This window comes from Nyctibius grandis, chromosome 7, assembly GCF_013368605.1.
Source record: "Nyctibius grandis isolate bNycGra1 chromosome 7, bNycGra1.pri, whole genome shotgun sequence".
Classification (NCBI taxonomy): domain Eukaryota; kingdom Metazoa; phylum Chordata; class Aves; order Nyctibiiformes; family Nyctibiidae; genus Nyctibius; species Nyctibius grandis.
Window position 1 is genome coordinate 22325628 of NC_090664.1, and position 27167 is coordinate 22352794.

Genomic DNA, 27167 nt, shown 5'->3' on the forward strand with positions numbered 1-27167 from the left:
CCTGCTGAAATTTATAAAAGATATAACCCAAATCTAAACCAAACTGTTGCCTGAACTGGAAGGCAGTGAATTTTTACCAACTCCAGGCAATAGAATAAATATATTTTAAGATAATAAACAAAACTTAAAAAAAAAAAAGTAAACTATGAAACTTCAGCAGCTAGCACCTCCAATTTTGCTTTAATATAACAAAATAACTAATTTATATCTAAAATACGATGTTTTAAATAGTAAAACCTAAATGTTGCAGAGTTTCTTCAAAGGCCAGCACCACACCAGAATTTTTAGAGAAAAGAGACAGAGATTTTTTCTTATTAATAAATAATGGCTACTTGGAAGGAACTCTGAGCATCAAAATCTAACCAGTACCAGGTATTAAAAAGGAAATTTAACACTTCTTCCCTATAACTTTAAGATATGGAAGGTCCTGGGGCTGAATTCACTATAGACCTGTGATACTGCTAGCTGAAAACACCACCATCGTACTGGTAAGGCGAAACAGATTCTGGAGAGGAGGGTCCCATTGTTCTCGACAAAGGGATTTCATGCTTGGGTTGCTGCCCCATTTTACTTCCTTACTTGATATTTTTTTCCCCTTAGCAAAAGATTTTCTTGATCAAAGGAGGAGCAAACAAGAAATATATTATGATTTCTCTAAAAATGTAAGAAAATAAAACAAAACAAAAACAGAACAAAAAACCATCTGAACCGAGTTAAAACACACTTAACTACTGAGAAACACTTTTACTTCTGATATAACACCTTCATTTTCAGTTCTCCACTCCTTGTAAAAGCCCCACAAAATTTTCTGTAGCTAGAGGAAGCCATATTGGCGATTCTTCCTGTCACTTGATCAAATAAACTTCTGAATTTGTCTGGCTGCATTATATATGATATATTTACATTTTCCTCTACATTGTCTTTCCACCACAGTTGCAAAGATCTCAGGTTTCAGGTAGCAAACTGAAATATGATAAGTTCTATTTTGAAAGTCCCATTTTATGTCCAGCTGTGCCAAACAAAGTGAACACTGATGAAAAGTTTATGTGTGTGTATATTCAAAAAAAGACCGTAAGCTATTTTCTTGCTATTTAAATGTGCACCATCAGATTTTTGTTTGCAAGATCTGTTTGCAAATGTTTGAAAGCTGGAAATCAGATAAACTGAGCAATCAGTACTTCAGTAAAGAGATCCCTGGACAAAATGGAAAAAATAAAATACTTACTTTCAAATCAGCATGCAGAGATTCGTTCTAAGCCACGGTCACAATGGTTTATGTACCGGAATGCTTACTTAGAAATTGTTTGTATTATTTTAATACAATAATGCTGTGATAAAATTGCATTACAAAATAAAGAATTCCTGTAATTTCCGGTAAGCAAAACAGCACAGACAGCTCACCTCTTTATAATTCTTTTTTATTGGAAAAAAAAAAAAACCTCGGAGCTGGCTACAACGTTTTACCTCAAGCCCTAAAACTTCCGATTCAACCGTGTAATTTATTTGTTTCATCTCACACCGGCGCAGCTAGCCGCCGCGCTCCCCGCTGCTAATTCAACGGGTTTTGCAGTATTTCGCGATCAAAACTTTGCAGCCGGAGCGGAGCAGGTCTCCGTGCTCCCGCAGGCACCGCAGAGCCCCTCGCCTGCCCGGGCAGCCTCCGCGGCTACGAAGAGCCGAGCTGAGCCCGCTCCCGGCACCGGGAGCCCAACCAGCCGCCGGCACTGAGCCGCTGCCGTCTGCCCGAGCTGCCCGGGCGGGCTGGCTGTGAGCGCTTCGGGAAGGGCGGCCAGAGCCGCCGGTAGAACCGCTCCAGTGCCCGGGGACACCGACCCCGTCGGCTGCGAGGGGCCGCTTGCCGCCGCCCCCCAGACCCTGGAGACCCGCCGCTGCCCCGCAGCTCTCCAGCCCGGGTATCCCGCGGAGCCGGCCGCGTTCCCCGTTCCCGTAAGGCGCCCGCGCCCCGCCGCTCCTTTGTTCGCCGCCCTCCCGTCACGGCATGTCTGAGGCGCGGCGCCCGGGCCCGCCGCTAAGCCGGAGGCCCCCGGAACCGGCACCTCTGCAGCGTGGCACCCACTTACCGCCTGACAAAGCCCCAGCCTGCCGCCGGGAGGGAGCAGGCCGACTCTCCTGTCCCTGCCCTCCCCTGGCCAGTGGCGCCGCGCCCCCTCCAACCGCCCCCTCCCCTATGCCGCGCCCCGCCCCGCCGCTCCGCCGCCGCGCGGGCAGCCGCCCCCCGCCGCCGCCGCTTTCGCGCCACGCGCGGCAGGGGCCGGCGCGGGAGCCAATGGGCGGCCGCGCGCACCCGCCCGTTAGCCAGTAGCGCCCGCGCCGCGGCGGCGGGTGGCGCTGGTAGGCGCAGGGCGCAGCCAATGGGAGCCGGCGCCGCGCCACGCCCCGCGCCGCTTACTACGAGTTACTATGGCCGCCCGCGGCTGGGCGCGCGGGGCGGCCCCGCGCCCCCGGGGCTGGCAGCGCCTCGCGGCCGCAGCGGGGGAAGGGAGGGGGCGCGGCCGCCCCGCCGCGGGGCTCGGGCCGGGCCGGGCCGGGCCGGGCCATCGGCGCGGTTGTTCCTTCCCGTTGGCGGCCGCCCCGCGAGGAGCGGCGGCTCCGCGTCCGCGGCGCCGTGAGGAGTCAGGACGGGCGGCAGCGGCACCCCCGACCGTGGTAGCGGCGGGCGGAGGCCGGGAGCCCCGGTGGGTGGCCGCCCGGCCGCCGTTAGGTCCCGCGGCAGCGCGGAAGGCGCCCGCCGCCCCTGCGCCCCCGCTGCCCATCGCGTGGGCGGCCGCGCCTCAGCCACAAGCCCACGCAGGAGCCCTCCGTGGGCGGCGGTAGTCCAAAAAAGAAAACCCCAAAACCACGCCAAAAAAAGACATTTAATGGTAAATATTGAGGCTGCGGACGGTCCGACGTGACACCCGCCCACCGGGCGCTGAGGGGGGAACCCGGCGGGAGCGGCGGGGGGGCTCCTGGCCTCGGGAGGGGAGGAGAGACGGAGTGCCCGGCCCGCCCGTGACCGTGGGAGAGGGGGTGGACGGACACGGCGGAGGCTTTCGGTGTCTCACCCCGGAGGTGGGAAGAAGCACATGGTTGAGTTTTAATTCTAAACGGCAGACTGTCATAAAAGCCCTTGCTAATTAAAGATTGGGTTTGCTTCCTTGCGTAAAATATTTATGTAAGTATTTTAACTTCTTCTCGGTTTGTGTGGGTGATAAACATAAACATTTGAAATACAGAAAAAAATGTAAAATTTTTATAATGCCTTTTCTTACAGAGGTGGCTTAAAAAATACGTTAACTGTGAGAATGCTCTGATATGTGCTCATGCGTTGGATTTGTGACTGCCAAAATAAATTACATCTCAAATTATACAACTCTCTTCTCAATAACGTTAAGATTTGGGAGTGCTCAATTGATCCGAACTGTGTTCAGCCATACAGGGGAGTGGAGGTTTGTCAGGCAGCATGAGGAAGTTTTTGTTGTTGATTTGCTTTTTTTTGGCATTCAAGATTTGGATTTACTCTTGAAACCACTAACCAAACCACACTTCTTAACAAACAAAGCTATACATTATTTAGCTTTACAGAAAATATTTCAGTTTATTAGCAAGACGTTTTCTGAGTATCCAAAAAATCATCTGATTACAAAGCAATTTATGGTGTTATTGGACAACTGATGCATATTGTTATCAAAAACTCTCAATCTACATTTCTTAAAAAAAAACTTCCAGCAAAATGTAATATCAAAGTAGAATATTAAATGAAATACATGCACCCTGTTTAGCAGTTTTAAGAGGAAATATCAGATAATGCTATAGACCAGCCATGTAGAAGTGAGCACGTGCAGACCGCTTTATAGATTCAGTACAAATCAAATTCATAAAGAATGCAATTAATCTGCAACAACACTGACTAATTCCTTTCACAAGTCTAACTAAGAATTCAGTAGTTTGGAGGGGGCTGTTTTTAACTTGGACAGGCAATTGTTTATTTTAGCCAGACTACACAAGACGGGGTTATGAAATACAAATTCATTTAGGAAAAATGTCACATCCAGCATTGAAGAGTTGTAAACAGGTTCATACTGTAGGAAAAAAAAAAAATCTATCCCCAAGATAATTATTTGTCAATTTTCTACAAAATGGAAGTTGTGATTAAATTCTGATGAGTGGAACACAAACCACTCGCTTTCCTTAATCCCAAACTGACAATTAAAAGTTCATAAAAATGACATGGAGATGAAACAATGGGTTGAAATTACAAATACTAGCTGCTCGGGAAGCCAAGCGCTTGGATGCACACAACAAAAGGGCCGTCTTTCCAACTTAACTGCAACGTTCGCCCAACCCCTGCTAATTTCACAATGGTCTGGGGCTCCAGCCCTCATGGCAAGACGTGTCTCCTTGCATCATACCACCACAAGCGACATCTTCAGCGACTGACTCCCTCCCCCGCGCCCCCTCCGAGCCCTGTGTGCCACCACCACCACAGCCCAGCTGCAGCCGCCGGAGCGCGGGTAACAAAAGCCTGCCCCTAGCACGGCTTCCGAGGGGATTTAAATCACCCCTCTTTCATTGTGTACTTGGGTAGAAGTTAGGCACGAAACTAGGAAGCGTTCCTGTTTACTACTGATTTCCAGACGTACTACAGGACATGTGGAAATCCATTCACTGCTCGCTAATAAAAGGATTTAACCTTTTTCCATGGATATACCTATTAAAACGTATCGCCAGAAGCCTGCCACGGAATAAATGAAATCTTCGGCTAAAGTGCGTTGAATTATTAAACAAAACCTACTAGATCGCTATATTAAACACGGTGCTGGCTTTCATTTCCGTATCCTTTCTTCATCTTCAGGCAACATTTTGTTTGCACTGGAAAGGCTCCACACCCCCAAACCCCTCCCCCACAAGCCCACCATTGTATCCGTACGAATGTGGAGAATTATGAATGGTTCCTTAAACCGGGCCGGGGGCGGGGGGAGGAGGGGGGTCGCCAAATCCCTTTGTGTGCCGTTACCAGCCGAGGGCAACGGTGCCTTCGCGTTCCCCCCCGCGCCGTCCACCATTACCCAGATGGAGAGGGAGCGCAGCCCCCCCCGGGCCGGGCAGCGCCGGAGCGCGGCCCCCTCGCCCCAGGACTCTCTCCTTCTTCATCATCCCCCAACTCTCCTCCACCCCTTTGTCTTTTCTTTTTTTTTCTTCCCCCCGCCCTCTTTCTCCTCCTTTCCGTAAGGCTCAGCGCAAGGGGCACTGCGAGTAATGCAGAAACATTACCATATGGGGCTTCTTCGGGGCTGGAGGAGACCCCCCGCCCCCGCCTCGCACAGCCCCCCAGCACGCAGCCGCGGCGGCGCTGCGCGGGAGCGGATCCCCGCTCCCCCCCGCCGCCTACCCCCACACCCGCACCCCCTCCCCCCCCTCTTCTTCTTCCCCTCCTCCTCCTCTCCCCCGACCCATGGTGCTGGGGAGAGGGATCGCCCAGGCACGACCCCAATGAATAATCCCCACAGCCTGGCACGGCGGGGGAGGAGCGGGGGGGGAGGGGGGCGGGCATTGCGGTGCCTTTTCCCCTCCCTCCCCGGGATCACACCCCACTCGCACGGGGGGAGGTGCGGTCGCCCAGCCGTTTTTGTGCGGCGGGGGGGCGCGGAGCGGACTCCCCCGGCGGAAGGGCAGAGGCGACGCAGAGCTGAGCGGGGCCGGCGCCCACCCAAGTCCGGTTTCCCTTTCCCCCGGCCCTCTCTAAACTTGTCCTGTCCTGTCCGGCCTCCCCCTCACCCTCCCTTCTCGTCCTTCACCCCGGCCCTCCTCCTCCGTGAGTGTATGTGTGCCCCATCCACTCGCTAATTGAAGAGCTGGGATTCCTCACGTGAGAAGTTGATTTGTAGTTTGAACACGTGGCTCATTCAAAAAGCCGGAATATTCAAGTAATTTTTTTTTTCTCTCTCTCCCTCCCTCCTTCCCTCCCCCTCCCCTTCACTGTTTTTTTTTTTTTTTTTTTTTTTTTTAATACTGAGAGGCGGTGCCTGCACACACGTAGTGTGACATTTTCATAGTCCGCCTGCTGCTGCCAAAGGGTCTTGGGGGCAAGACAAAAAAGTAGTTTGTTTTTTTCCCCCCCGCCCCCCCTCTCTCCTCCTTTTCCTCTCCTCAGCCCGCCATCCGCAGCCCCGGCGCTGGGTGTTTCCCCCGCGCCCCCCATGCGCCCGGATAGCACGGCAGGCACTTAGGGCTCCCGTTTGGCTACGCTTTTTTTTTTTTTTTTTTTTTTTTTTTTTTTTACACCCCTTGAGAGAGAGAGGGAGGGACACAAGCTGCAGATCTGATTTTTTTTTTTTTCCCCTGTCCTCTCTCTCTCTCCTTCCTCCATCGCATTTTGTTTTATTTCCCCCTTCCTCCCCACCTCCTCTCGCAAGACGAGGGTTGCAGCCCGCCGTGCGCGCCTCCCCGAGCCGCCAGGAAGATGAACAAGCTCTACATCGGCAACCTCGGCGAGAACGTCAGCCCCCTCGACCTGGAAAGTCTCTTTAAAGACTCCAAGATCCCCTTCTCGGGCCAGTTTCTGGTGAAGACGGGGTACGCCTTCGTGGACTGCCCCGACGAGAGCTGGGCCATGAAGGCCATCGAGGCACTTTCAGGTGAGAGGCCCCCCCACTCCTCCCCGCAGCTCCTGCCGCCCGCGCTCCTCCTCGGCCGCGGAGCTGCTGCAGCGGCGGGCTGGGCCGCTTCGCCGGCCTGGGGGGGAGGTTGGGGGGGGGTGTCCCTGATACACTGCTCCCCCCCCGGCCCCAGGTGAGGTGCAAACTGTTGTTTTCCTAGGGCGGCCGGAGCCGCTCGGCCTTCCCGCGGAGGCTTTGCGCGGGTCTTGCGCGGCGGAGGCCCCCCGGGAGGGGCCGGCCCGGTGTGGCGGGGGAGTGGGGCCGGGGAGGGGCGGGAGCCTGGGCCCACGGACCCGCGGCGCGGCGGCTCCCATGTTTTTCCACACGCCACGGCCAGCCCTGCCCGGCCGGGGGCCCTCGCCGCACTGGCGGGGAGGGCGGGCTGCGGGCGCGGAGCCCTGTGCGGGGCGCGCTGCCCTCCGCGGGGCAGCGGCTGTACACCACCCTTTGGGCACAGATGGACCCCCCACCCCCGCAGCCACTCGCAGGGGCCGCCTCCCCCCGGAGCGGGCTGGGGCTCCCCGCGGCTTGGCGCAGGCCGCAGCGCTGGGGGGGAGCTGCCGAATTGCCCCAAACTTGAGAAGGGGGGAGCCTTGCTCGCCCCCCCCCCCGCCCCCGCACTGCCCTGCTCTGCTCTGCTATTTATTTCGGTTTCTCTTCGTTGCTCTCACGCACCCATCACCGCCTTCAGCAGCGCGCCGGCTCCTGGCCCCGACATCCTGTTTTTGTGTGCTTAAAAAAAAGAAATTAAAAAAATGTTTTGTTTTGTTTTTTTCGCGTGAAGCGGCTTTGCGGAGGTCTGCTGGGAGAGGCTCCCTCGAAACAGGCGGGCTCGGGCTGTGCTCGGTGGCTCGTTTCGGCTCCCTTCCCGCCCGCTGACGCGCAGAAAACCGCCCGAAGTCGGAGGCCCGTCGGCGGCGCGGGGGGCGGCCGGGACCCCACTCTCCCTCCCCGAGACGGGGCCGAGCCCGGCTCCCGCACTCGGCATTTCACGGGTCGTTTCGAGATCGAGGATGGGGCGGAGGAAGGGGCCCCGCCGAGGGCAGCCCCGGCTCAGCCGCGGCAGCAGCTCGGTCCCGGGCGCCGGGATGTGCCGCCTTCGCGGGCGCCGGGTCCCCGCTCCGCCGGTGCCCGGGCTGCAGATGAATGAGCTAACGTGTTGCGCTCCCGTCTCCTGCTTTACACCCCTTTCGACGCCACTCCGGGAGACGGGGACGCGGGGGATGCACAGCCGCGCTCAGATATTTTCCCCTTTCTGTTTATCTCTGCAGGTAAAGTGGAGCTGCATGGGAAACTCATAGAAGTTGAACATTCAGTCCCTAAAAGACAAAGGTAATTTATTTTTATTCCCCCTCACCCACCCCCCTTGCCCTCAGTTACCCAGTGAGAAGCAATATGAAAAATGCTTAGGTTTGTGTTTCTCTTCCTTGTAGATAAATGGACCGCTTTCTTAAACCCACAGGCGTGCACTCTGTGCTGTCCTAGAGGTTTTCTAGAATTTCCCCATGTATTTCTAATGTAGAAATGGCCGGGCAACAGTGGTGGTATTTAATTTATTTAAAATGAAAAAAAAAAACCTACCTTTTTGAGGGAGAAGCAAGTTACTATGTTCTGATGGCAAATGATTGTAAAGATTTTAAAATTTAAAGTTCTGTGAGAAGAGTTAAAATCTGGGTGTTAGCAGGAAATGAAATGTGGTGTCGTGAACTGTATAACGGGCAAGCACATGAGCTTTGCTCCAGCAACAAAAAGCATCTTGTAAATATAGTGGTATGCATATTTTTTTGATCCTGCCATGTTGGAGTCTGCAGCATTTTATAGGCACGTAGCAGAAGTCTCATCTGTATTTCAGAGGATTTTTCATCACTATTTCGAGCTGGTCTATAGAAGCAGCAGGAGAATGACTCCTTCCCAATAAGGACAGGATCTATGCGTCCTTAATTTCTAAACGTATGTTTAATTTTTGCAAGGTAGTAATTTTGATGGGCCTCATGTAAAGAAGCAATACTCGCAATAAAGCAGGGTAGTATTTTTATACTGCCTATAGCAATTCAGCCTGCTCCTTTCACAAATATTTAGATTATAGAAAATCTGGCATGCACTAGAGAGCAAAAGCAAAATAGATCAAACTTTCCATGTGCTTGTTCCTGTACTCCATTATTCAATCTGGGAAGTATGTCTGTCTGTACAACTGTTAAAAGGGGCTTTTACTATTTCAGGATTATTTTAAAAGTGAAGTCTTTTTAAAATAGTTGATTTGAAAAGGTGAATTAGCTGTCTTGACGGGTGTTGTATCTTGGTATTTTGAGAATTAAAAGTTTAATCACTATTTAGTGTTAGAGGAAAGCTTTGCTTGAGAATGTATGGATGATTTTTTTTTTGCTCTAGTTAAGGGAGGGGGGAACCCCTCTCTGGACCAATCCATAGCATGCTAATTTTTATGGTTATATTTATTTGATAATTTTCATTGGAAATTAATATGCTGTATGTGCTCTTTCTCATTTATTATGCAAGGTATATGGCTTTGCTTTACAGTAGCCTATATTTCAGATATTTTGTGCATATAAAAATACTGTTGTAGATGGAATATATTTTAGACTTAAGGAGAAAATTCTGTGTGACATAAGAATTGATAATTTCCTGTTAATATCTGTAATAAATAAATTTATTATTATGCTTATTAATCTTTAGCTTGCTCAAGTAATATTATATTTTATGGTGTTGAAAACAAATTTATCTTTATATGAGTGAAATGAATTTAAAATCACTGATGGCCCCCCTCAACTTTTTTTTTTAATCATCGTTCAATATATTTAAAAGTATTTTCCAGTTCTTCCAGCTGTCAGCTGAATTGGTGTAGAAGTCCATTCTTCATATTGGGTAGCATGTCTTCACATTTGGCGGTGAACTAGCAATTATCAGAAACGTGCATCTGTTTATAACTTGTTGAAAAGAATTCTGCACTGAACTTAAGCACTTTTCTAGGCATGCGTTGCCTACACATAGGCATAATATTGAAAAAATTGCAAATGTAATTGTATCAGCATACCCGTATTGTTTCTCCCAAAGCCCTTATTTGTTAAAACACTGTTTGATCATGCAGTATCATGTTGGAATGTATCAGATACAGTTCAGATTTATACTGCTGTTTAACAGAAAAAACTAAATTGCATTTCTCATAACTGCACTTCCTTCCCCTTTGTTTCCGCTCCTCCTCTCCCAAAATCAAATATAGTAAGCCACTTAAAATTCATTCAGTGGCCTCCATATGTAAAAGTGACTCTCTTGTTCCTTTTATAGAATTCTAATACTTTTCTTTTTTTGGAGGGGGCCAAAAAGTTGGAGATTTTTTTCCATGTCTCTAAACATCGCTTGCTGGGCATATATTTAGAGTTGTTAGATAAGTGTGAAAACAGGGTTTTCAAATGTGGAGACTTCTGGTGGAACGGGTTATTAAGGTGCTTTCAAAGTAACTTATTTGAAGTCTTTGTATCTTTTTACACTAGGGGAAGGTGTCAGAGGCAGCTGGGGTGGGTCAGGGGCTGTTGCTCACCAGGCCCACCCAGTGTGTTTGCTCGCTGCAGGGCCGGGGAGCGCTTCCCAGAGAGCCCTGTGCACGCCAGCATGTGAGATACGCTTAGAGCAGTGACGCCATGTACCAAAAAAAAAAAAAAAAGTGGATGTGTCAAGTCTGTCTTTCAGCACGAGCGTACGATTAATAGTTTGGTCAAATGATTACTTCATGAGAGCAAAAGTTGGGTTGTAGTGCACTGAAATTATTCAATACATTGTATTGACCTCTGCTGCTGTGAGCCTGCTTCATGGAGAGTCCTAGCTCCTCTCCTTACAACCTCCTTAAATATGATTTTTATTTTTTTTTTTTTTTTTTAGCAGAGTGTGTATGCTGTCTCTTGCAAAGGTAGTTTGTGGGTATCTTTCTCCAGAGGTGGCTGAGGTGCATGGGAGGAAAGGGTAAGGGTTTGGTAATCCATATTCTCATCACATAAAGGAAGGTCAGGAGGTGGTGTCAGCTAGGGTTGCCATAAATTGAGCTGAATCCAGAAGACAGTGGAGTGTGTCTGGCTTGTTATTCAGGGTGAAATTCTTGGGCCCCGTAGTCACTGAAGATCCAGCAAGCGCTGGAATGCAGATTTGAAATGGGCACACCCAGGTTTGCAAAATTACCTTCCTACCTGCTGTGGAAGGAAGGAAAGAGTCCGTGTGTGGCTTTCTCCTTTCTCTCGCCCCTGGAAGCACTTAAAAACAGACAAGGGGATATGCTGTGGTTGAAAGAAGGGGCCTGGTCAAGGTTTCCTTGATGGAAGGGTGGAGAATTATTTTGGGGGAGGTGCAAAGTATTTAATAAGCTCGGAGTAGATTCCTGACTTACTACTGAAATCTCAAGGGAATGCCAAAGGAATGCAGCATTTCTGCATTCAGACCCCTTGGTGTGGAGGAAGGCTATTGCAATATTTCAAGGTTTAGGTCACTTTACGCAAAAGTTGGAGAAGGCATTGCAGCAATTCCGACTGCTAGTCACGCTCTGCGAGGGAAGGCAGTGCACCGTTAGTCACGATCCCTACTTAGATGGGTTTTCTTTTTGCAAAGCAGTGGTGTGGCAGGAGGATGGTGGCAGTCCATAGCATACATGCGCCTGTGACCATGAAACTTGTGGGTTTGGGTACTACCTAGCCGCAATCCAGGAGCAGCTGGTATCTTGCAAGGCGATGTATGCTGCAATCTGATTATTCAAATGGCCCTGATGTCACTTGTGCGCGATGAGGGGGGAGGGCAGGTGTTAAACCCTGGGCACCTGGGGATGTGGCTGGCACAGCCTCTCTGCCCTGACTTCCATGTCCATGTGGGCTTTTCACCCAGAACCTGGTCTACCACACCTGCTCCTGGGGCCTTCAGGTGCCTAAACTGCTCACAACACCTCAATTGTGGTAATGACAAGGTGTTTTTCCAATTAGAAGGTTAATTCCCGCCCCCCCCCCCCCCCCCCCCCCCCCCCCACCTCAAGGGCTCTTTGTTGAGAAAATAAATTCCCTATGTCTCTTCTGGGGGGCTTGCCTGGGAGAGGAGCAGGAGAAGAGGGTAGCAAAGGTGCACCTTGTAGGTAATGCTGCCTCGTATAACAAGCTGTGCTACGGTGAGCGCAGTGACCTGCCAGCTCTGCTTCACCTCTAATGCTGAAGTATCTGAGGGCTGATTTGAGGAAAACAGGCCCAAAATCTCTCATGCAACCATCTGCATTCCATGGTGAGCATTATGCTGTTGGGTGAACATCAGATTGTGTTGCCAATTTTCAGTATAATGAGGGCTTGTATCTTGTGCACACAAGGTGGTGGGAAACAGCTTCACGAGGCTAATGTATGGTGGCTATAATGGTCGCAGCTATTAAAAAAAAAAAAAATTTAGTGGCACCTGGGTCCAACTAGAATGTTTTTGAGAGTGAAGGGCCAAAACTTTGCATAGTGATTTGGGCTTTTTTTTATTCTGTTTCCACATTTATATTTGCAGATGTGAACACGAAAAATTTTTTTTTATCTTTGAAAGCTTACAATTAGAGTGGAAACAAACTTGGATAATTGTGGTGATTCCTACATAGACGATGAGTTGTTATGGCAAGAACAGATAATTCTTCAATAACCATGTTAACTGTTATATTGTTGGAAGTTTAATCTTTATAACTCATACTGTTTAATAATTTTAAAAAAAATCCCTTCTTGTTGCAGTTTTTAAAAATAAGCTGGAGCATATGAAACAGCTGTAAATGCATGTCCTGAAAGGCTGGTCCTGCTCTCTTTCCTACCTTCCCTTTATAGAAGGTACCATGAGAACATACTTGTAGCGGACCTTAAATTGTGCATGGATACAGTAAATTTTGAAGGCATGGAATAAAAAAATGACATTTTGGAAGTGTAATTCAAGGGTAGTAAAATATAATCAGGAAATGTTTAATTTTTTTTTTATTATTCCCTTTTTTCCCCCCTCAAGCATGGGGTAATAACATTTTCCGCATTTTTGAGACCTTGAAGGTGGTATTTTTGTAAAATGGGGCTGTGTTCATTTCAGTTGCTCTTTTAAGTGCAGAGCATAGGACTCTACAGTGCTGGAGTCCTTTTATGGCTTCTGGCTAGCTACTGGGTGGACTTCAAATGCTTAGTTTTGACCTGAAAAATTCTTAGATGGCCTGGGATTTACCTGCCTAACAGAAAATGCGAAGCTTCCCATAAAGGCTGAATTCAGGCAGAATTAAACTACACCTAATACTTAACCACGGGCAGTGCTAGTCCTTCAGGGAACCTCACAAAAAAGATTTTTCGCGCCTTAAACCTGCTCCTCTCTTTAATGTCATCTTAGCTTTCAGGATTTTATCCTCCTGGGATTTTGGTAACAATTACATAGTGCTATGGAGCACAGTTAAAGACATTTTTGTGGTGATTTCATCCTTACATGAGCCCAGTGAGACAGGCACAGGACAATATTGATATGGCTTTTTTTTCTTGTAATTTGAGTCAAATTTATTATTGGAATTCGATTATTCAGAATCAGTAAACAGACGGAGAATGGGTGCAAAAAATAAATGCTGTAAAATCTAAGTAAAGAGGATAACTTTTCATGTTTCGTAGAGGGAGAGGGGTAGGTGGAAAAGTTTTAATAGAGTTGATGCACTTAGCAATATTGAGGTGCTTTTTGTAGTTCCCGAGCATTTAGATACAATTCTCTTTTAATGTGTGTTCTCTCATTTTGTTTTCATACGCAAAATATCTGTCTGCATGTCAGTCCATTCTTTACCTTGAATGATGAAGAGTATAGAATTATATATATGTTGAGTTATATGCTAATTACTCTTGAAAGCCAAGATAAAACCATAACTTTTCCTTATTTTGCCTAGAAATGTAACATTGTTACCAGAAATACTTGTGTGTTATTTTATAGTTTTAGTCTGAGACTTCCAACCTTATCTTTTTTTTTTCTTTTTTTGGGGCATGTCAAGTGAATGCACTTGTATGCCTTTTCATCCTGCATCTTTGATGTAAGAGTCTTACGTTTGCTGTCCAAATAAAGAAAATATTGTTGAACGTGCCATTCAAAATCTCCCCAGGTGTCTGGGTTTGGGGTCTGCTGGGGAGATCAGTAAGCCCAGTGCTTACTGGTGCTACCCAGCCTCTCTGGGCACATTTATCCATGTGGGTACTTCAGTGCCCTGGAAAAAGTAATTCTGCTTTGAAAAGTTTCTGTATGGGAGCAAGAGCTCCTGTGGGTTTGGGCATGTTTCAGGTAATCAACAAAAAAATTATCTTATTGTATTCTCTCCTGGTTTTGCTTCTTTCCAGATCTGCAATATTGGTTTCTTGAGTGTGTGTTGAAAGATACATACAACCAAGAAGAAAATCTCGATGTTTGTAGTTGGATACTTAGCAAATAAAGTGTTACTAGGGTCAATATTAGGGTAAATGTTAAAATACTGTACGTGTAATGGCAATAAAAGAGTGGGGCCAAAAAAGGTGGTGTTTTCAATTTTTTTTTTTCTGCAAGTGCATTGAAATTTTGAAATGGAAAATTATATTAAATTATAATATTAATTGTTATTTTGCTGAAGTGTATTATCATGGCAGCTGGCACAAGAGAAACCTGTAGTATAAAGGCTGTCTCCTGTGCAATGTAACCTTAGCAGCCACGTGCCTCCCTTATTGCCTGCCTCTTCGTGGTGCGGTGGAATCAGCTCCAACTATAACTGTCCTTTTGCAAATCTGAATGGAAAACTGCCTCTAACAGGTAAAATGAGGCGTTCTGTGTTTTTAATTAAGTTAAAATCTGGATAAGAGCACAGATAACAGTGAGTCAAAGAGGAGGGATCTGAGTCTTCTCGGGTGTGGGACTAAGTATTGAAATGAAACTGTCTTGAAATGAACCTTTCTTGAAATGAACTGTATTCAGCTGGGAGGGGCTTTACTCAATTTTATTTTTTTTTGGTATCTTGATCATTTTGTGACTGTAGTCTGACTGGTGAGAAATAATGCAGAGAAGTGTTTCAAAGAGAATGTGTATGTATATGTGTCTGTGTGTGTATCTGTGTGTGTATATATATATATATACACACATGCATTTTAAAAGATTATATTACCACAGAATAATTTGCAGTATAAGAAGGGACCAGCTAAAAATATCTGGAGAATTTATAAAAATAGTCAGGTTTTTTTTACTAGTACTAGTACACTTGGACACAACTGGAGCTGAATGTGCACTTTTGAAAGATTAACTTTCATGCTCAGCTGAACTTTAGGAACGCTATTTTAAAATATGTAGTCTACACCATGTGTCTAATACATTTTTCCCCTTTGTGAAAATAGCAGTGCTTTATTGTTTTGGTAAATTGATTTTAATTGTACATGACCTGTGCATTTAACATTTACATTTCTCTCAAAAATGGAGATTACTTCATCTTAATGGAGCCTTAAATATTGTAGTGCAGAAATCAAAATTCCAGTTAGAAGAAACTCTACTCCATGTGAACAAAAATTTCTGTTGGGGGAAAAAAAATTTAAGTTATTACTTGAGTTCACAATTACTTATTTTCCTGAAACATCATGTTAAATAGTGGTCAGGGATGAAGTAAAAATCTTGTTGTGTTTGGATTTGGAATTATGTGTTAAATATCTAGCACGCACGGATCAAGTCTGGACTCTTAATTTTCTAGGAGTAGGCAGGGCAGGAGGGCTAGCTATGAGAAGGAGGCGGGGGGGGGGCCGGGGGAAACCCAGACCGTCGAGTGACTCGTACTAAGTGGTTGCTCCACACAGCTTTCATCCTGGGGCTTGATCTCTGCCCCTTGTCCCCTGCCCTCGGAGGAAGTCCTCAGCTTGCAGCAGGAGGCTCTTGGGAAACAGAGTTTGCAAAACTGCCCCAGCTTTGACAGGGAAAACGCACATACCATCTATCAAAGGCAAAAGATACAGGTGTTTTTTAAAAAACAGTAGTTTTAAACCACAGAACAGATCATCCAGAAATTTTATTTTCGGTAATAGAGTGGATTTATACATGTAGGGGAGATTCTCTATGTGATGGCGGCTTCCTGGTTATCGTGGAAGAATAGTTCAATTTTTCCTCCTACATCTAGAGTAAAAAATTCAAAACAGTATCTCTTTAGGACAGTACTTGAAAAACATAATCTGTAGGATGTTTGAGGAATTTAGGTAGTAGTTTAATCCAAGATAATAGGCTATACTTATAATGTAAACCATGTATTGTCTTTTTTTCTGATATGAGCTAAAATTCAGATAAAAATGCTTTAAATGATTTTTCCAGTGAAAGTTTTGTGGCAACCTTAAGCAGGTAATAGTTGGGAAAAAATTAAAATTTGTTTGTTTATGACTTGGAATATTGTTACTAATTTTGAAATAATTTTTCAGATGAGTTTGCTAATTCTATAATAGTGTACACAGGTTCCCTGCACCATCAAGGTGTTGGTCTGTTACAGATGTGTACTGCTGTGCTGTAAGGAGCACATGGGTCTTCCCTACTGAGGGAACTAGATCCCTGAATGATCCACATTTTTCTTTGTGGAAAACCAGCACTCTGGTGTGCAGAGGGAGCTATTTGCCAGGGTCAAGTGAGAGGGATTCAATACTAAGTGTCTCTTAGCGGTATTGATCACACTGGGTGCTGCTGCTGATCAACAACAAGAGTTCTTATACGGTGAGCTTTGTGTTAATAGAAGTTCGGTTATTTAAGCAAGTTCTAGGTGGTGGTGGGCAGCAGCATAACTTGGTGACAGAGAGCTAAAAACTGCTGTTGCTGACTGGGAGGTACTCCTTTTGACCCTAACAGAAGTGCTGGAATATCTCATTACTTTTTTTGTTACCTGATTGTATGAACTTTGCACCTGCACAGAAATTTTTAATGTCGGATACTCTTAAGAAATGTGCAATCTTTCACGGATGCTAGGTGTTTAGAACTGTATACAAATTCAGTTTCTCCTTCAATTTCAAATACATATGAAGAGAGGGTAAGCATGTAGTTTAACACCTGCTCTGTAGGTTTACTAACACTTCATGAAGAAACCAGAGGAACCTAGGGTACAGCACAAGTATTTAAGTTGATTCTAATAACCTGTACAAAATAAATCAGAAATGCTCTTAAAGTCAAAGCAAAGATATTTTTAAAAAATATTGTGTATTCATCATTACATTTCTTTTCAGAGTTTAATGCTGATGCCCAGTAGCAGTGGTGTAAAATTGTTCTCATACAGCTAGCACTGGTTCATTCAAAGATGCACCAGAATGCTTATTCTATTAAACTATTGCTCTTAAAAACAAAAACACCTCCACCCAAAAACAAACCTCAAACACCCCGCATTATTATGATAGTCAAAAAGTAGGTGACCCTTCATTTATTTATGAAATGCTAAGTTTGATTCTCAGTGATGGTCTGAGTCCTAATAGCAAATGGTGAGGTCCTGTTCTAATTTGGTAACTTGTTTTGGGTTGCTGCTTATTCTGTTTGCATTAACAATGTATTTGCTTAGAGTTAGTTATATACCTCTATTTAGAAGTTTTCATTTTTTCTGTTACGCGGTTAAGAGAGCATTTTTATAAATAATGTGATTTCTACCCTGGCTGCTCTCTTAAACAAGAAGTGACTGTCCACATGTAAATATACTCCAAATTCTGCTTTTAACATAGAACTGTAAACTTTTACCTAAAGTTGTGGAGTACGCGCACTTTGTACAACTGGGCTTGATGACAGTTGTTCAATTAAACTCAAATCGTGAGTAGAATCATCCTTTCTGGTACGTAGCATGTGCTTAACCCATGTAGAGTTGATGTTACGCATCACTCCTTGAAAGTAATCTTGGGAAAAAAAGTTAGAAGATTTGTCATTATAATTTGAAGAGCCTTCAAGCTTTTAGATTGAGTTAAAGATTGCATTACCTTTGTGTTTGACTGGCTTCGGTAAAATCACAAAAACGCGTTCACTTGCTGTGGTTGGCTTTTGCCTGCCTCTGTGGCAAATAATAAGCTTATGTACATTGTTTTTCTTCCTGGCCCTTTCGCTCACATCGCCTGGCCCACACAGTTCACTTACTACGACTGTTACTCGTGTTGCATACGTTGGATTAAGTTCAGCATCTTTACATGAAAACGCTACTTCGGAATGCATGAACGGCAGTACAGATCCAGCATTGCACATGTGGTTACGTCAGTCTCCTGCTGTATAGCAGTGCTGTGTTTTGTACTGCAGCTCCTCAAAATGGCTTTTCAAATGAAAGTTGAAGCTATCTTAACTTTTTAGCTATAGATTGTTGGTGGAAATCACATGTGGGTTCTGTATTCCAGAAAGCTGCTCTTTGACGTAGTTCTGATTTGTGTCACTGGGTGTATTATTTTGGGTGGTACCCTTTTAAAAAAAAAAAAAAAGGGGAAAAAAAAAAAGCAAGGCATGGAAAAGTCTGTCCAAAACTTAGTCATGTTTCACCACGATGAAGTTCCCGAGGAAGAAATGGCGTATGAACAGTGATTTCTGGAGATGGCTGTGGTGCATGTCCTACCTGATGAGACTTGGGCTAGATGAGGAGAGCTTTGCCTGATTCGGGGGTGGGGCTGAGCAGGTGTCCTGACCTGCTGCTTTTTCCTCTAACATCCAGCTCTGTGAACTTCCCTTGCACTCTGTGGATAACGTGCATGTGGTTACAAACTATTAAAGCATGTCTTTGAGGTTTGGGGGAGGAGAAGGAGAGAGCGATTGCTTTGTTTTGAGGCTTTTGGTAGCTCCAGTTCTGGTTGTAACTGGTAGTTGTCTCTTATTGTGTAGTGCAGTACTAGGCACGAAGCTGGTGCCAGCATAGTTTGAAATGAGCTGAGTTTTTTGGGGGGTCATGGTGGAGGAGATGAATGAAGAAGAGATACAAACAGTAGTGTCAGCAGAAAATGATCAGTAACTCCTAAAGAAGGATGACTACTTTCTGTGGTTGAATATTTACCTTATAACATCGTAGTCTTCCTATAGTCCTCCTTCACTGTTTTTTTTCTTTTTGTAATTTGTTTTTTAGCTTTCTCCTGCTCTTTATTTCTTTAAAATGTTCTTCTTAAATCTTCAATTGTTGGTCATATCTATATGCAGATGGCACAGTTGGATTTCAGAGCTTTGAAAGGCATATTCAAACTATGCTAAACTATGCTCTCGGGTAAAAGCAACTTGATCTACTGGTGGGGGCAGGTACCACCTAATTTAGGTATCTCTGTTAACAAATCAGTATGATTATAAAAGAAGAGTAGTAATTACTGTCTTGGTGTGATAATAAATTTGCACATCTGTATGCAAACTATTTAGCAGCTAATTACTTTGAATTTAATTTATTGAACTTGGTCAAAATTATCATCATCATTCATATGAAGTTTGTTCCTAATCTTAATTTAAATATCTAGCAAAATGCTATGCATTTGAAAACTACAAGTTACTAAATGCAAGTAACCTCAAAGTTAATGATGATTAACTTGTAAATTATACTTATGAATTAGCCAGTTAGCTGTAGCATGATATAGGCCTTTTCTCTGCTTTGAAACTAACTGATCCAAATTTACAATTTTGCTCAGTTTAATACAAAGTGAACTAAAATGATGTAAATGTTAAATGCTACCCTATGTAAAGAGTACAGTTTTCAGTGCAGAAATGTAAACTCTGTTTTTTGTTCTCTGATCATAACAGTGTATTCAAACCTACAGTGAAAAAGTCAATGCTCACTGTGATCTTCATCGTCAAAATATGCACTATATTCTGTTTTCTGTGAATAAGGAAATGAAAAATAATAGTTATTTAAAAAGTGGTAGTGGCTATCCTAGAATTGCTTTATATGCCAGTTCTTAAAGTCATGGCAGTTTTTTTATAATATTATGAAAGCGGGGGAAAATATTAAATATTAACTGTAAAGGTTGCTAATGAAAATACACTTACACCTCTTACATACAAGCAATTTTTCAATGTAACTTGCCTTTGAAAGAAATTGTAAAATTGAAATGTTGCATAATCTAAAATTTGTTAACAATCGAATTTTAATTGTTGACTTTTCCAGTTGAACAGAATGAAATGATACTCTTAAGGCTTTCAATCAAGGCCTGGTATGAAAGCTCAGGGATTGCTTTCGTATATTATACTATGTAAGCCTGTGTGCGCCAATCAAAGCTTCTATGACAAAAGCACAGAAGATTGTTTTGGTGATTCTTAAAAAAGAAGTTCAATGAAAGATATAATTAACAATAGTTCTATTAAGTAAATATGAAAAATTGCAAAAGACTCTTTACGCGCAAGCTGTGGTGCTTTAACTATACCAGTACAAAATATTTACTGTGAATGTGGATTTACTAGTGTAGATGTACGTATCCTGACCAAAATTATTGCCCTATGAAAAAAAGGAGAAAATAAGCTTTGTAGACAATAGAAAACTTTGCATGGTTGTTATTACTTTATAAATTTAACTTCTTAAAATACGATAATAAAACAATTACTTTTTTTCCCAATAACCTGACTTTTGATCAAGACTTAATGTAGAAAATATTGTGTATGTGTGCAAAGTATGTAAATTATTTAGCTCTGCATCCCAGCTGAAAGACGATGCATTCTACCCTTCAAAGGTATAAATTTTTTGAGGGGAGAGTATGCAGTTGTTCTAAATAACATGTAATTTTTGCTGTGAGTACAGCTATGATATAATTTTATTTGGTGCTGTTCTGTCCACACAATTTTTGTGTAATTGAATAAGACTTCATTTTGGGGGGAGAACTCTTAAGAGAAAATTACTTAAAAGAAACTACAATAATGTCTGAAAACCCATAAGTCTAATTGGTTTCTCTTTGCAAGTAATTTAAGTATAGAAAAAGCAATGGCTTTTTTTTTTTTTTTTTTAAATTCTGTGTCTGGTGGCATTCAGCATTAAAAAAAAAAAAAAAGCCAAACAGCAGAGTGGTCACTTTCTATGACTTTTGGAATTTGACAGGGCAGGAGAAAGGAAGGAAAACTATCTGGTGGTGATAGTGCAAAACCCACAAATTCTAGCACTCCTTCGGTAGAGGCCTAATATCTCATCTGCTTTAGGTCACTTAATCGTTTTAAGGCCATATGGAATTGCCATTAATGAGGGCCAGCACTTGAGTGTTATTTCTTCTTGTTAGTACTCGATTAGTTCAACAAAGTGTACTAGTAGAATAATTACTAGAGCATCAAAGTGAGAACTGGTGTCTGTGCAGTGTCTTAGTTATCATGTGCATCAGTTTAAAAAAAAAAACCAGAAACTTTTAAAGTATAAACTTGTGTGAATAAGGTTTATTGTACTGAATCTTTTGAGATAGAAGAACTTCTTTATTTTGAAGCAAAAATAATAGGAAATGTATGGTAAATTTGACATTTCTGCTGCTGTAAAACTGGTGAAGTATTCTGCTTAATCTATTCCTTTTAGTGTGGTCTAGAAGATTTAAAAGAAGCTCTTTGCCTTGCCAGTGCTTTTTAAACTTTTTTTGGTTTGTCTTGAGATTGAAGGGTGGAAAGTAGTGATGAGGAAATGGTTTTATTTTTTTTTAATTTAAAAAAACCTTAGCCACATGAGCAGGCTTAACTGCAGGTCTTAGTTAGGTTTTGCTGGCACATCAGATGATGAGCATAGTATATCTTTTAAATGCTCAATTATCATGTCGGGATAAAGCTGTCCTCTTGCAAAGTTGAGTAATATACATATTTATGAAACAAGGAATAAATACGGAAGTTTCGCCCAGGATGGATGCAGAGTGAAAGCCATTCATGCATGTGCATGCACTACTTTCTTTTAGAGTGGCTTTAAACACTGGAAAGAGCCTGAAACATGTGGCTGTACATTTGAAAGTGTTGGTTTACTATGTACTCTTGTTTATTCTGCTTTTAGTTTATTCTTTTAAGCACTAGGACTTTATTCATATTTTGAGATATTATTATACAGACAGTTGCCTAAATGAAGTAGTTTGCCCTTGTTAATATCCTTTTATATCATGGAAAAGACTTAAAAATGCTAGCGAGCCTGTCTGTTAGCTGAAGTTTACATATACGCTTAAAATCAGACTAAGCAAGATTTTTCATTTATTCTAGTTCATAGCATGTAAGCTTTTTGAAGTTAGATGGTGCTTTCAGCAGCACGAGTGTTTCAGTGTGTTTCCATTTCCCAGATCCCACAAGAATCTTTGTTTACTGCAATCGGTTTAGGAATTAGACATTAATTTGTGTCGTTTTTTGTAAAGTAGCCTGAGAGAGGCAGCAAACAGGCTTTTCTTTTAAAAGTCTGTGCGTGGGGTGGAACGGCGAGGCAGCAAAGTACGTGCTGGGATGGGTCCCTGAACTACCCTAACACCTGGCTCAGTTTAAGCTCTGAAGTAACTTGCTCTTAACTTGAAAGGCTTAAATTAGATATTTAATAACAAAAAAGTAGCGAACAGAGGTTCCCTGCTCTCTCAGGCTGTGTAACAGAGGTTTTGCAGTTACATGCTATAAGTCTATAGGCGGAGCAACTCTTGCTAAGCAATTTTACTTCAAGCCTTATTTTGCTTCCCCTTCACCCCCCGAACCAGAAATGAATTTGACTGGTTAATCTCAAGCATACAGTGAACTTAAATTGAGTATGAACAACCTTAGTTTCACTAGAGCCTGACCCAAAAGAGACCAAAATGGGTTAGACTCCCTGTCTGTAGCTGCGGCATAAGGAATCTGGAAAACATTTCTGATATTCTTTGCAAACACGGGCTCATGGTTGAGCAAGTTGGTCTTAGCGGCAGGGTGGCTACTGGGTTTGTCTATGAATGCTACTGATTGTATTTGGATATTTCAGTCTGAGAAGGGTGAATCACTGAACGAGCTGTTGTTAAGACAAGATCTCGTCTGGTGCCATACCTCCCATACCAAAAAAAGTTGCCAGAACTTTTATATCGTGCATGATATCTGTGTCACTTATTTCCATCGGGTTTCTGACCGATGTGCAAACTTCTGTGGAGTAAGTGATGGTAGTAGGGAAGACACACAAAATAAAAGCACTGTGAGGGTATATCCAGCACCTGCTTTGTGGAACAAAGTATCTTGTTGGCTTTTTTAATTATTCAAGTCTTGGTATTCTTTTTTGCTTCAGAAATGACACTGAAGTATCCTACATTATTTCTTTCTCCTCCTTGGGCTCTTTAAAAGGAGCTGAATTCACGGAAAATATATATGTAAAAAAAATCCTTTTCCTTTCTTATCTAGAGCTCCCCAGCCCCTAACTTGGCCATGTGTTGCAGGGACGTCATATTCAAGTTTCAGTCTAGAGCTGCTCTTACAGCTGATGTAAAAATTCACAGTTAGTCTGTAGTGGAAATGTTGACTGCTTCAACTAGCAGCCCCTGTGGGCACTAGGAAAGCAGGTGAGGGGAGAGAAGAAACCTTTAGCTGTTTTGGTGACTGAAGGAAAGGAGGGGTGGGGAGGAGAACAATAAAAGATGAGCATCGTATCCCGTCATTAGGAGATTACTAGTTCATATCAGTTAGAATTTTAAATAGACAGTTTTTTTTTCGTGTTTAGAAGTATTTTTGAATTTAAAGATGTTATTTTCAGTCCTTCATATACCTCCTGAGTGTTTTCACTGTCATGCACATCCCAGTTAATTGCAAGTTACTGGTGGGGTGAGAGAGTAAATGGTAAGTGACCATAGCTCTAACATGTTCGGTCAACAAAATCAGCTCAGTAGTACAATTATTTAAGGAATATGGACCCCTGCTCGGAGAAGGAGGAGGGAAAGAGAAACTGTGACATTTAGAAAAAAAAGCCAAACATCCCCCTCCCAAGAAAGAAGGGGAAAAAAAAAAAACCAAACCCAAAAAACCTGAAACCAACCCATACAAAAAAAAACCATTTCAGTTTCTCCAGAGAGTTTCAGCATGGGGGAAGAAAAAAGGCTTGAAATGTCAGAAGCCACAGAGGTAGATAAAAGCCCGTTTTCCTAAAGGATACTGGAACTTCCCATTAAATTTAAAGCAGTGCTTAAGTCTTTAATTAAAAAAAAAAAAAAAAATCTTAACAGCCTCGCTCATTAACAACACCTGGAAAAGGAAAGTTGTTGGTTTTTTTTTAAATAAATTCAACATTAGTATGGTAATGGCAGAATCTTCAGAATTTTCTTTTTTGAAATGTCTTTATGGACCACTCAAGGGAATTTACAAATAATGAATATAAGCTTTTAGTCTAATTAGTGATGTGAAGAATTGTCAAGCTGAAATTCTGAAGCAAATGGTAATAGGTGAAAGCCTACTATCCTGCTAATCTACATAAACATAAAAACTACAGTCAGGCTTATATTGGTTGATTTACTGATTTTGTATGATGTATCTCGGATATGCCAATATAAATCTCCTGGTTGTGCTGCTTGAGCTATCATACCCTGTCCACAAACATCCAGTCTCTTTTAGAGTATTTACCCTGCAAGGAGAGCACAGCCCTGTGCCCAGTCGTTTGGCTGGTGGCTTTAGGGAGTGGAGCTGCATGGTGTAGTGGGCGCATGGACAGCTTTCTGATGGCTTGTCCTGGTGGAAAGTAGTAAGCAAATCTGATGCTTCATGGGCACTGGTAGGAAATTTGATCATCAGCACAGAGGGATCTGTGAGGTAATCCAAGAGCCAGATTTTCATCTTGAGTGCTGAGATAATGCTCCTCTCCAAAGCAGCTGCTTTGGTGGGTTGTATGTGCAAGATGAAAGGGGAAAAGCGTAGTTAGGAGACAACCATTATGTCTTACATGAGCTTTGAGAAAAAAATTTTCTTTGTCTAAATTTTATGGAAAATCCTTACTCTGAGTGGTAGGACAGAGTGCTTTTAAATCCAGGTCTGGGATTAAATAATGAGGCAACACAAAGAGAAGTATTGCTGCAGTTTGCCTGTGGCTTAGCCAAGTTTTTCCTGCTTGAATTGCTGAAATTGGATCAGTAACATTTCTTCTCCAAGTATTCTGCTATCCAGATCAGTGTGCAAAAATAGAGTGATGATGTTTGTTAACAAGTCAGTATTTGAAACAATTCGCCTTTCTTCTGTAGGTAAGGCATCAACATGAACTTTCTGGTTCACAAGCTAATGGCTTGATTTGATAGAATACAGTAACTGTGTCATCAGTGTGCCTTGTAATATATGCTAGACATTAATTTCCTTTTAATAGAAGTGATATAAAAACTTCTGTTTATCACTTTACTGAACCTGAGTGGATTTTTAACAGAAATTCAGTATGCCCTGTTTTCAGATAAGGAGTGTTACCCTTTGCTTTTGTATTTATCAGAAATACTTGTTAGGAATAAGCAAATTAAGATACATAATTGTGTGTGTATATACACATATAATGTTTTATATATAAAAAAATGGCTTAGAATGCACATTCAATAAGCTTTATTTGGATGGACTTACTACTATTTGTTAGGTGCTTTCAGGAATCAAACGTGAACAACTTAAAAAGACTGGAAAGATTGCTTAAACCCATGGAGTTTCAGTGTGATGTCAGGAGGCAGGCGGACACTGCAGCACCTCTTACAGGACAAGCTACTCCAGTGGCTTCATCTGTATCATTACCTGCATTTACCATGAAGAAAATGATAAGGAGAACGCCCCTCCATCACCTTGTAACTAAACTGCTTCTGCTTTTTTTTTTTTCCCCCTAACTACACTAATATGAAATGAGGTTGAGGATTTTTTTATTTTGTCCTGTAAACCTGCCTTTTTTTTTCCCCAAACTAGAAGAGCATTAAAAACACTGACTCACTCTGTTGTGAAGAAGCATCAGCTACTTGAAGAAACATGAGGGGGAGAAACTAATAAACTCTGTGTGTGGGGGGGGAAGCTTTTTGTGTTGGGTTTTTCTTGCCTGTTTTTATTTTGCTGGCTGCAGAGTAAACAATAAGACACCTCTTCCCCTTGCTCTATAAATTCAGTTGATTACCAGCAGTTTTCCATTTGGCTGCAGGAGCTGCTAACTTTGTTTCTGTGGCTGTTCATGTCAGGACTTTTTATTCAGAAGTGGTTTCTTACCATACGGCATTAGCCACAGTCCATAGCAGTTTTTTTGTTGTGTGTGGGGTTAGTTTTTTTTTTTTTAATATTTCATCTCCAGCTGTCTATGTTAAGCTTGTGTTGTCAGTGAAGTAAGCTTGAGAAGTGACAGTTTTTGTCTTCACGCAGTTCTTTGGAGCTCAGGGAAAAAAAGATTCGTTTTGGTGAGTGGGTTTGCAGGGGCATCACGTGTAGCTGTCAGAGCCGGGGGACCACGAACCCGGAGGCAGCACTGGGGAGTAATGGCACTCGGTGCTGGTGGGTGTTGGCATACCCTGCATCTGTGCTGCTGGTGTGAGGTGCCAAGACTATTTCCAGGTAACCAGCATAGCAGTGCCTACCTAGAAAGGATGAAATGAATAAGCACTTGCTCTTTGCATGTTCCTAAGAGTGGAAAAGGTAGACCATTTACTTTCTATCCCATAGGTATTGAGTTTAAACAATTGAATGGACTAATATTGTTGATGTTCACTTGATCTCCTTTCAAACACATTTTTAAAAAAGACTAGGTTTGCGCTGTGTGGGTTTAAGGCCTTAACATTGTGTGTAGTTCATACGGCTGCTGAAATAAGAGTATTACGTGGCGTTATTGTCGAGCAATGGGAATTAAGGAGCAGGAGGCACAGGTCTCTCGGGGGGAGGGAAGGAGGAAGGATGGTGAGAAGGGTCTGGTAAGAATGTGGGTATGACAACAGTGTGGAAGTGCAGTCACTTTGATACTTGTGTGTATGCTCCCCTCTGAAACAGTCAAATTTTTACACACCTATGAGATACACAAAAATTGGGACTGTGAGCAAAAGCATGGTTTTTTATTGTTCTTTGCTTTATAATTGTCTATCTTCTGTTTTTTAAAATTATGGTCCCTTAAGGGGAGGTGCAGGTCTTATGTGATTTGCCTTTGCTAAATGTCACATAAAGCATACAGTGAGATTCTGTTAGTGAGTGAAAGTGTATAGTGAGATTTTACTTAATGCAGGAATGCAAAAATGGACAATTTTTGAGACATTTTTAACCCAAGAGGATTTTGACAGGTTGAAGGAAAAAAAGCGATGTCTATAGGGAGAGCAGAGAGTGAAGCAAAGAGTACATATAAAAGAAAGAATGCTGAAATTGTGGGTTTTCTTCTTCCCTCCTCCCACCACCCTTTCCCTAAGATGTGTTTAGTATTTTCATATGCGTGGAGGGTTCTCGTGGGTTGGGAGCACTGGGTGTCCCTGCACATGTGTTCTTGGTATTTACGTATAAGAGATTACCCCTTCAGAGATCACTAAAATGGCTTTTAGTAAATTATCCGTCTTTGTGGTACTTCGCCCTTTCTGTCTCTGCGCACGCTTGTAGCGCAAATACGCTGCCTTACTTGTGAAGGGGCACAATGATGCCTTCTTGTTTTACCTGCTTGCAGTGTTGCAGAGATATTCATGTCCCCCAAAC

General features: G+C 43.3%; 1 protein-coding gene across 4 annotated transcripts in view; it reads left to right on the plus strand.

Annotated features, from left to right (window-relative positions):
• The first annotated feature begins 6463 nt into the window (after nt 1-6463).
• Nucleotides 6464-27167, plus strand: part of IGF2BP3 (insulin like growth factor 2 mRNA binding protein 3) — a 118602-nt gene continuing 97898 nt past the window's right edge. For all 4 annotated transcript variants that reach the window (XM_068405597.1, XM_068405598.1, XM_068405599.1 and 1 more), the window contains exons 1-2: nt 6464-6638; nt 7931-7991. In XM_068405597.1, coding sequence (XP_068261698.1) covers nt 6464-6638; nt 7931-7991 — 236 coding nt within the window. The remainder of the gene's footprint in view (nt 6639-7930; nt 7992-27167) is intronic.